Raw genomic sequence first — 11,494 nt, forward strand, 5'->3', positions numbered from 1 at the left:
TCTTGTAAATCTCCTCGGCACTCTCTCCAGAGCTATTATGTCCTTCCTGTAATATGGTGACCAGAACTGCACACAACACTCCAGTTGTGGCCTCACCAGTGTCTTATACAATTCCAACATTATATCCATACTTCTATATTCTATACCTCTGCCAATGAATAAAAGCATTCCAAATGAACATAAGAACATAAGAACATAAGAAATAGGAGCAGGAGTAGGCCATCTAGCCTCTCGAGCCTGCCCCGCCATTCAATAAGATCATGGCTGATCTGAAATGGATCAGTTCCACTTACCCGCCTGATCCCTATAACCCCTAATTCCCTTACCGATCAGGAATCCATCTATCCGTGATTTAAACATATTCAACGAGGTAGCCTCCACCACTTCAGTGGGCAGAGAATTCCAGAGATTCACCACCCTCTGAGAGAAGAAGTTCCTCCTCAACTCTGTCCTAAACCGACCCCCCTTTATTTTGAAGCTGTGCCCTCTAGTTCTAGTTTCCTTTCTAAGTGGAAAGAATCTCTCCATCTCTACCCCATCCAGCCCCTTCATTATCTTATAGGTCTCTATAAGATCCCCCCTCAGCCTTCTAAATTCCAACGAATACAAACCCAATCTACTCAGTCTCTCCTCATAATCAACACCCCTCATCTCTGGTATCAACCTGGTGAACCTTCTCTGCACTCCCTCCAAGGCCAATATATCCTTCCGCAAATAAGGGGGCCAATACTGCACACAGTATTCCAGCTGCGGCCTCACCAATGCCCTGTACAGATGCAGCAAGACATCTCTGCTTTTATATTCTATCCCCCTTGCGATATAGGCCAACATCCCATTTGCCTTCTTGATCACCTGTTGCACCTGCAGACTGGGTTTTTGCATCTCATGCACAAGGACCCCCAGGTCCCTCTGCACAGCAGCATGTTGTAATTTCTTTCCATTTAGATAATAATCCAATTTGCGATTATTTCTTCCAAAGTGAATAACCTCGCATTTGTTAACGTTATACTCCATCTGCCAGATCCTCGCCCTTCTTTATGCCTTCTTTACAACCTTGTCTACTTGAACTGCTGCCCTTAGGACCTTGTGTACTTGTACATCAAGATCTCTCACTTCATCTACCCCTCTTAATATATTCCCACTTATTGTGTATCATCTGTGCCATATTGTGTCTGTGTACAGCACAGACCACTCTAGGCAATATATTTACTTGCTCATCTGCCATATTTTAATCTTCCACAAGTGTGTTTCAGTCATTCCTATTACATAATTTGAACATACATCATGGCCCCAATGTTACAGGGTGTTATAGTAAGCATCTTCCCGTTTGGATGTATCTACTGATCTTTTTAGTAGGCACAGTACGAAGTGTCATAACACCAGGTTAAAGTCCAACAAGTTTAATTGGAATCACGAGCTTTCGGAGGGCTGCTCCTTCATCAGGTGAGCGATGGGTTCAGGCATGCACAAGTGACGTCATTGGTATTGCGGGCTTTCGCAGGTTTAGTCTTACCACAAGGTACGGTGACACAGTGGTTAGCACTGCTGCCTCACAGTGCCAGGGACACGGGCTCGATTCCCGGCTTGGGCCACTGTCTGTGTGGAGTTTGCACGTTCTCCCCGTGTCTGTGTGGGTTTCCTCCAGGTGCTCCGGTTTCCTCCCGCAGTCCAAAGATGTGTAGGTTAGGTGCATTGGCCGTGCTAAATCCTTCCTCAGTGTATCTGAACAGGCGCTGGAGTGTGGCAACTAGAAGATTTTCACAGTAGCTTCATTGCAGTGTGAATGTAAGCCTACTTGTGACTAATAAATAAGCTTTAACTGTGTAACTCGTTGCCCCCAGTTCAGAGTCCGTGCCGTACTGTATTTCATAAGACCATAAGACATAGGAGCGGAAGTAAGGCCATTCGGCCCATCGAGTCCACTCCACCATTCAATCATGGTTGATTTCAACTCCATTTACCCGCTCTCTCCCCATAGCCCTTAATTCCTCGAGAAATCAAGAATTTATCAATTTCTGTCTTGAAGACGCTCAACGTCTCGGCCTCCACAGCCCTCTGTGGCAATGAATTCCACAGACCCACCACTCTCTGGCTGAAGAAATTTCTCCTCATCTCTGTTCTAAAGTGACTCCCTTTTATTCTAAGGCTGTGCCCCCGCGTCCTAGTCTCCCCTGTTAATGGAAACAACTTCCCTACGTCCATCCTATCTAAGCCGTTCATTATCTTGTAAGTTTCTATCAGATCTCCCCTCAACCTCCTAAACTCCAATGAATATAATCCCACGATCCTCAGACGTTCATCGTATTTCCATATTCTTATAAGTAAAGATGGTTGAATATCACAACACGTTCGACTACCTTCTTGTGGCCCAGTAACCAGACCCAGTATTAATTAATAACGACAATCTTTATCTCTTTTTAACCGCTGCACAGATGTATAATGTAATGCTGAGCTGCTGGAACCACAGCCCTGCGCAGAGACCAACGTTTGTGGAATTGCTGCGAAAGATTGAGGAAATGTACGATGCCCTTCGGTGATCGGCTTTGCTTCTTGGAGAAGGGCCGCCTCACAGAGCGAACATGGTGAACGTGTTGTGCCCCGGATCCCAATGGTGAAGTAAAGCGAATCGATAAAGAAAACGCACACAGCCCTTACATTTACATTTGACTTTAACCAGCTGTTTGAACTGCCTCGATGAGCATCGCACTATTAATTACCCTGGGAGCGCAGTGACTGTCGCTATGTGAGCGGCCTGAGCTTTCCTTGCCACAACGAGCTCAATTGCATCTTTATTTGACGCCTTCACAATATTGAACAGGACATCACACCGCGACTGTCGCAAGCTGGAAGGGATCGGATGCAACATTTTCTTCTGCACTTTTCTCGTATTTTTATCACATTTAAGCAACCGTGAGCTCTCCCTCCAAACGCAGAGGCTACAGGCAAGAGCGACGAGAGGCAGCGAGAGTGTGGAGAGAGACACGCAGCCTACACAGATTCAATACAATTCACTGTCTGTGCTAACTTGCAACTGATGCCTTCCTGAGTACAGAAACCAAAGGTGTGCAGAATGGCTGGGGGGTATTTGCCTTGTGGTGGTTGCTTTGGGGAGGGATGGGGGGGGGGGGGGGGGGGGCGGGTGTGCAGTGGGAAGGGAGGGATGGGGGTGTGGGGAGGGGGAGGGGACTGTAACCCCGTGACCCATCACTGCTGGGCTTAAAGTGGAGAATCCCATTAAAACACCATCTACAAGTGTCATAGGGAATCCTTGATGTGGAGTTGCCGGCATTGGACTGGGGTGGGCACAGTAAGAAGTCTCACAATGTCAGGTTAAAGTCCAACAAGTTTGTCTGGAATCACGAGCTTTCGGAGCGCTGCTTCTTCATCAGGTGAGTGGAAGTTAGTTCACAAACACGACATATATAGGCAAAGACACAATTGCGAGATACTTACAGATTGGAATGTGAAGAATTCTTGGAAAGCTGATGATTCCAAATAAACTTGTTGGACTTTAACCTGGTGTTGTGAGACTTCTTACAGGGAATTCTGATAGCATTTGCAAGACTCAAATAAGACCTTCACCTCTCTTTTCAATGTAGCTTGCAGCCTATGTATCAATTCTAATATAATGTACGAATCGATAATGTTTTTAAACTGATTTCTGTTTATTTACCTGGTTTATTAAAACCTGTTGGCCTCAGTTTGATGGCACGGGAATTCTGCAAATCCGAGCAAGCAGTCACTGAGCTACCAGTCACCCCCTGAATATGGTGAGGGGTATATGGTGAGCTGGGCAGTTGTCGGAATAATTGAGTCTGCGCCTTGCTTACCCATCGAGGTCCGATGGACCCATCAGCCCCTCTAACTCTTAGGCTCTCAGAACAAGGCACTTACAACTGATCACATACCCAAGCACTGTCAGGTAATCATCTCCTTTGGGAACAATGGCCCTGTTTTGTGGGACCCACAAGGGAACCCAGGCCAGCACACCGGGAAAGTTGGAACCCATTTACCGACAGAGGTGTGCGATGGCTGGAATTCCCTAGGGATCCCAGAACGTTAGCAGAAATTATCCCCCAACACCCTCTGGAGAAAATCACAGAGATAAACAGAATAAGCCCTTCCCTGACCAATTCCCCGCTCTTCACCGCCTCCCAGCCCCTCCCCCCCTCCCTCCTTCCATTACTCTCCTAGGTTAGATCTTCCCCCAGGGTCAGTCATAAACGCGAGGTGACAAAACAATTCCAAGTTTCACCCTCAATTTCAAAGTCTGCTTCCATTCCCTCCCCCACACCGCACCACTCAAATAACATTTGACAAAGTGCCACATCAACGGTCACTGCACAATATAGGAGTTCAAAGTGACATATTAATGTGGATGGAGGATTGATTAACCAACAGGGAACAGAGAGTGGTTGTAAATGCCAGTAGTGTATCACAGGGAACGGTGTTGGGGCCTCAGCAATTTATAATCTATATCGGATGCATAGAGACTGAATAAGTTTGCTGACGACCCAAAGATAGGTGGGAGAGTAAGTTGTTAAGAGGATAGCAGAGGGATTATGTAGAGGTTAAGTGATTGGGCAAAAATATGGCAGATGAAGTATGATGTGGGAAAATGTGAACTTGTCCACTTTGGCCAGAAGAATAGAAAAGCAGAATATTACTTAAATGGAGAGAGATTGCAGAATTCTGAGGTACAGAGGGATCTGGGTGTCCTAGTGCATGAATCACAAAATGTTAGTCTGCAGATACAGCAAGTGATTAGGAAAGCAAATAAAATGTTGTCATTTGTTGCAAGGAGAATGGGATATAAAAATAGGGAAGTTTTACTACGGTTGTACTAGGCGTTGTACAGAGTCCGCATCTGAAATGCTGCGCATAATTTTGGTCTCCTTATTTAAGAAAGAATATAATTGCGTTAGAAACAGTTCAGAAAAGATTCACTTGACTGATTCCTAGGAAGGAGTTTAGAAGAATGAGAGGTGATCTTATTGAAACATATTGGGCCGGATTCTCCGACCGCGCCCGCAGCTGGGATTCTCCAGTCCCACTGGAGTGAACGGAGATTTGGCTGAGCGCCAAATTCTCTGTTCTCGCTGGCAATGGCGGAGGGGCGTGAGCGGCTGGAGAGTTCGGCCATTGTCAGGGTAGATGCTGTGAAGATATTTCCTCTCATGACGAAATCTAGAACCAGGGGCCATGGTTTAAAATGGGGCCTCCCATTTAAGATTGAGATGGGAGGCGATGGCCTAGTGGTATTATCGCTAGACTATTAATCCAGAAACTCAGCGAATGTTCTGGAGACCCGGGTTCGAATCCCATCACGGCAGCTGGTGGAATTTGAATTCAATAAAAACTATCTGGAATTAAGAATCTACTGATGACCATGAAACCATTGTTGATTGCTGGAAAAACCCATCTGGTTCACTAATGTCCTTTAGGGAAGGAAATCTGCCGTCCTTACCCGGTCTGGCCTACATGTGACTCCAGAACCACATCAATGTGGTTGTCTCTCAACCGCCCTCCAAGGGCAACTGGGAATGGGTAATAAATGCCGCCCAGCCAGCGATGCCCATGTCCCGCAAATGAATAAAAAAATGAGGAGGAATTTCTTCTCTTAGTGCCTGGCATTCTTTCCCCCAGCGAGCAGTGGGGCTGGGTCATTGTCTGGTTTGACAAGGGAGTGAAGGGTAATGGAAGACTGACAGGAAACTGGGGTTCAGGCCACAATCAGGCCAGCCATGTTCTGATTAGATGGTGGAACAGGCTGGAGGGCCAAATGGCCTCCTCCTAATCATTTTTCTTATTTTCTTAGACTCTTACATTCACCCAAGCAACTGGGACCTTAATCTGGGTCCAAAGCAGTCTGACAAAATCCATCAAAACACAGGAATCAAACAAACTCTTCCCCATCCACTCCCAGCCGCACTCCTTGAAATATCTATTCTTGTCCACCTTGCCATCTGCTCCCGTCTACTCGTGAGTCACTGGCTTTGGAAAATGAACAAAGTAAAAAAATAACCAGCAGAATAAGGTCAAAGAAGAAGATGCCAATTCACAGGGAAAAACTGAAGGTCTTCAATGTTTCTGTGCTGGAAGCACGTTGTACCTGCTGTGTTGTTACTGTCTAAATTTATATCAGAAACACAGCAGACATCAGCTGGAACGGGACACGGTGAAATTCTAACATCTCGGTTTGCACATCAGGGAACAGATTGTGTTCATTTTTTTCGTGTATTTTTTCCAAAAGTATGAAATGAGTTTCAAATGATTGCCGAGCTTAGGGTATATCGCAGAGGATCAAACCAAAGGCTAAACCACCGAACAGCATGTTAACTCAGCGAGTGTTGAGGATGAATTTCTCCAACCGACTTATTTTAAGAAATTGCAACAAGTGGAGACCCCCAAGAGCCTGCTGTCCCGTTCAACACATTCAGGGTTGGCCTTCGCACTTTTGCTACCCCTTCCCAAAAACGTACGTGGGTTTCGAGGAAAGACATTCACTGAGAGAGGAATAGTGCAGTCAAGGAAAACCGCGCCAATCAAATAGCAAAGGACAAAACCGTAAGGTAACACAAAATCAAACCGGGTACATGGGCACAGGAAGCTCTGACAAGCATCACCTTACAGATTTACAGGATAGTGAGTTGCTGAAACACGCAAGCTTGGAAGGTCCTGAAATCAGATGGGAGAGGAGAATAAACAGAAAGTCACATAAGTCCCCTGACACTGCCAGTGCGGCACTGACAGAGTGCTGCACTGTCAGTGGTGTCATCTTTCAGGGTCCGGTTGAGTCCTCTGTCACAAAGGGAAAAAGATTCCGTGACCATGAGGAAGAGCGGTCACTTATAGAACCCCTTCAGTGCAGAAGGAACCCATTCGGCCCATCAAGTCTGCACCAACCACAATCCCACCCAGGCTCTGTCCCCATAACCTCCTACATTTACCCTAGCTAGTCCACCTGACGTTAAAGGGAAATTTAGTATGGCCACTCCACCTAACCCACACATCTTTGGACTGCGGGAGGATACCAGAGCACCCGAAAGGAACCCACGTAGATACGGGGAGAATGTGCAAACTCCGCACAGATAGTGACCCGAGGCCAGAATTGAACCCAGGCCACTGGCGCTGTGAGGCAGCTAACCACTGTTATTTCTCATTCAAAATCACTGAAGCAGATTAGCTGGTCATTATCACATTACTGTGTGTGGGAGCTTACTGTGTGCAAGTTGGATTTTGCCTATTTCCTACATTACCAACAGCGACTAATCTTCAATAGCTGGTCACAAAGTGCGTTAGGATGTCCTAAAGATGTGAAAGGCTCTATGTATATGTACCTTTCCTTTTTTTTGTTCTTGTCTGATGAAGGTGCTTTTGCACAATTGGTGAGAGGGTGCTGTCCCAACAACCATTCCCCAAATACCTTACCCTCCTCCGTTCCCTCCCCGCCCCAGACCCCCACAACCCATTCGCCAAATTGGAAGGTGACTGAGATTAGACATGGAATGGAATTCCAGTACCATCTGGTGCAGCCTCATTCCTTACTCGCTGGCCGGCCAGTTCCTTCCCGGCCCACCTCTGCCCCCATCCCAACTTCAAGCACAAGGGAATAAAAATAAATCTCCAGGATGCTGGTATTCTCTTGCCATAATGTTACAGAACATAGAATTTTTTTAAAATTTGACTTATTATTGTCACATGTACGAGTATACAGTGAAAAGTATTGTTTCTTGCGTGCTATACAGACAAAACATACCGTTCATAGAGAAGGAAATTAGTGGGTGCAGAATGTAGTGTTATGGTCATAGCTAGGGTGTAGAGAAAGATCAACTTAATATAAGGTAGGTCCATTCAAAAGTCTGATGGCAGCAGGGAAGAAGTTGCTCTTGATTCGGTTGTTACGTGATCTCAGACTTTTGTATCTTTTTCCCGACGGAAGAAGATGGAAGCGAGAATGTTCAGGGTGCGTGGGGTCCTTAATTATGCTGGCTGCTTTTCCGAAGCAGCAGGAAATGTGGACAGAGTCAATGGATGGGAGGCTGGTTTGCGTGATGGACTGGGCTACATTCACAACCCTTTGTAGTTTCTTGAAGTCTTGGGCAGAGCAGGAGCCATACCAAGCTGTGATACAACCAGAAAGAATGCTTTCTATGGTGCATCTGTAGAAGTTGGTGAGAGTCGTAGCTGACATGCTAAATTTCCTTAGTCTTCTGAGAAAGTAGAGGCGTTGGTGGGCTTTCTTAACTATAGTGTTGGCATGGGGGGACCAGGACATGTTATTGGTGATCTGGACACCTAAAAACTTGAAGCTTCCGACCATTTCTATTTCGTCCCCGTTGATGTAGACAGGGGCATGTTCTCCTTTAAGCTCCCTGAAGTCGATGACAATCTCCTTTGTTTTGTTGACATTTTTCATAGGATATGGGCATTGCTGGCTAGGCCAGCATTCATTGCCCATCCCTAATTGCCCTGGAGAAGGTGATGACATGACACCCTCTTGAGCCACTGGAGTCTGTCTGGTTAGTTGTGGTCAAAGCGCTGTGATCGAGAGGCCTGGACAGATACCTGGGAAGCTTCACCGCGGTGGAATTCAAATTCAATTCAATATACCTGCAATAAAATGTTAGTCTAGTTAGTGACTGATCATCGGCAGCCTGCAGGGTTGTCATCTCATAAACTTCAGCGCAGGAAATCTGCCGTCCTTACCTGGTCTGACTGGAGGTGAAGTCAGGCCCATAGCAATGCAGTTGACTCCCAACTGCCCCTGAATTGGCCTAGAAAGCAACATGGGAAGCCAGCACCTGCTCAAGGGCAATGGGCAATAAATGTTGACCTTTCCAGTGCGGCTCAACACCCGAAAAACAAACATTGAAAAACAAAATTCTATAAAGTGTCCTGAGTACGACAAGCAAATAACCCAAGTTGCGACTGTTGCAAAAAGTATTTTTAGCTGCTCATTTATCGTAGTTCCATATTATCAGTTCTGATAATTCCAATAATACAGCGTACTTTATCTGATGATCCAGTTCAGTTTGTTTTCTCTGAAGGCTACATCCTGACCCCCATTAACAAAGGCTCCAAGGTTGTGTCACTGACAACCCTCCTCATAACTCGATCTGATTCTGCACCTGTGGAACGTCCAAAAAACAGTCTGACAGAGGGATTGCCTTTGGTGACTTAAGTGGTATAAGTGGGATACCCGGGGAAGGTCCCAATCCCCTCAGTGATCAGGAAGGTGGATGGCTTGGATGGCATGGTGGCACAGTGGTTAGCACCGCTGCCTCACAGCGCCAGGGACCCGGGTTCGATTCCGGCCTCAGGTCACTGTCTGGGTGGAGTTTGCCCATACTCCCCGTGTCTGCGTGGGTTTTCTCCGGATGCTCCGGTTTCCTCCCACACTCCAAAGATGTGCGGGTTAGGTGGATTGGCCATGCTAAGTTGCCTCTTAGTGTCAGGGGGACTAGCTAGGGTAAATGCATGGGGTTATGGGGATAGGGTCTGGGTGGGATTGTGGTCGGTGCAGACTCAATGGGCTGAACGGCCTCCTTCTGCACTGTAGGGATTCTATGATTTCCTTTCACAGTCCAAAGATGTGTGCGATAGGTGTATTGACCATGCTAAATTACCCCTTAGTGTGTCACGAGTGTATAGGTTGGGGGGATTTGCGGGCTAAAAACATGGAGTTATGGGGATAGGGCCTGGGTTAGCTGCTCTGTCAAAGAGTCGATAGGCCGAATCCCTGTAGGAATTCTATGGAGTCAGAAATAGAGACATTCCCCAGTTTCCCACCTCCGGTATTTCAGCACCTCAACTGACCTGAGGTGCATAATGCATCCAGCCAGCCTGACATTCCGGGTTCCAGCGCTGAGGGAGTGCTGCACTTTCTGAGGTGCCATCTTTTGGACACAAATACCCCACCCCCATCCTTTGAGGCGGGCCTGTAAGATTCCACAACCACGACTTTGAGGAAGGGTGGGGGTGTTCTCCCAGAGTGCACTGGGCCAATGGCCCCCAAACCAGAATAAACAGCTGATCTGCTCACCGCAGTGTTACCGTCTGTCCTCCTATTTCAGACTGCAGTCCACTGAGCTGACATGGAACAATGGAAAATGCTTTCCAAGATCAAGACCATTGATTCAGGGTTCTTTACACGACCCAGTCCTGTGTTGCCAACATCACTCAGCCGATTTTTCATTTAAACAGGGAATCCCACCTTCTCTCTCGTTGGAAAGTTCTAGTTCTATGTGCAGAATGATCCCAGCAAGGGCAGGACAGTAACCTCTGTGTACAAAATCACAGATTGGATGATCCAGGCAGGAAGAGTTTGTTTGGTTTTAAAATGACGGATACAAAGTCGGTTTTCTGAAACAGAATTGATGCACAAAGGACTCCTTGTCCCCTCTGTCAGAGTTCCTGGCTCTGTATCACAAACACATGTCGAACTCCTTCAGTCACTCAACAGCACAGGTGGCCAGTGTGACGCTGATGCCCAGTTTAACACATTAGATAACGTCGCTTTTGGTTACAGTCATTGCCCCGTGTATTTATGCTGTCTGTTTCCCAGCACTTGAGCTAATCCTGCCTCGCAGTTTGAACGTCAGGGATTTCAGACCCACTCATGGAATCACTACAGTGCAGAAGGAGGCCATTCGGCCCATCGAGCCTGCACCAACCACGATCACACCCAGGCCCTATCCCCGTAACCCCACACATTCGCCCTGTTAATCCCCCTGACACTCATGGACAATTTATCATGGCCAATTCCCCCAACCTGCATATCTTTTGGACTGTGGGAGGAAACCGGAGCACCCGGAGGAAACCCACGCAGACACGGAGAGAATGTACAAACTCCACACAGACAGTGACCCGAGGCCGGAATTGAATCCACGTCCCTGGTACTGAGAGGCAAGTAATAGTTCATAGAATCCATGGAATCTTTACAGAGCAAAAGGAGGCCATTTGGCCCATCAGGGCTGCACCGCCCACAATACCACCCATCCCCTATCCCCGTAACCCCACGTATTCACCCTGCTGGTCCTCCTGACACTAAAGGGCAATTTAGCATGGCCAATCAACCTAACCTGGGCATCTTTGGACTGTGGGAGGAAACTGGAGCACCCGGAGGAAACGCAGGCAGACACGGGGAGAATGTGCAAACTCCACACAGACAGTGACCCAAGCCAGGAATCGAACCCAGGTCCCTGGAGCTGTGAGGCAGCAGTGCTAACCACTGTGCCACCGTGCTGCCCAAACACCATTCCAGCAACTTGAACACAAAATCCAAGAAACATATAAACTTAGAAACTAGAAGCAGGAGCAGGCCATTCGGCCTTCGAGCCTGCTCCGCCATTCAATATCCAGATCCCACCTTCTCCCCCCCCTCCCCCTCCTCATATCTCTTGATCCCTTTAGCCCCAAGAGCTATATCGATCTTTTGGCTAAGATCAAGTGTCAGACCAAGCAGAGGATGGGGGGCAATGCCTCACCTTGT

At 47.2% G+C, this 11,494-nt stretch overlaps 1 protein-coding gene across 6 annotated transcripts in view; it reads left to right on the top strand.

Annotated features, from left to right (window-relative positions):
• The window catches only part of LOC144479655 (tyrosine-protein kinase JAK2-like), a 126,657-nt gene extending 122,904 nt beyond the window's left edge, over positions 1–3,753 (top strand). For all 6 annotated transcript variants that reach the window (XM_078198643.1, XM_078198641.1, XM_078198644.1 and 3 more), the window contains exon 24: positions 2,433–3,753. In XM_078198643.1, coding sequence (XP_078054769.1) covers positions 2,433–2,537 — 105 coding nt within the window. In that variant the 3' untranslated portion in view covers positions 2,538–3,753. The remainder of the gene's footprint in view (positions 1–2,432) is intronic.
• Positions 3,754–11,494: the final 7,741 nt, after the last annotated feature.

This window comes from Mustelus asterias, chromosome 26 (assembly GCF_964213995.1).
Source record: "Mustelus asterias chromosome 26, sMusAst1.hap1.1, whole genome shotgun sequence".
Lineage (NCBI taxonomy): Eukaryota > Metazoa > Chordata > Chondrichthyes > Carcharhiniformes > Triakidae > Mustelus > Mustelus asterias.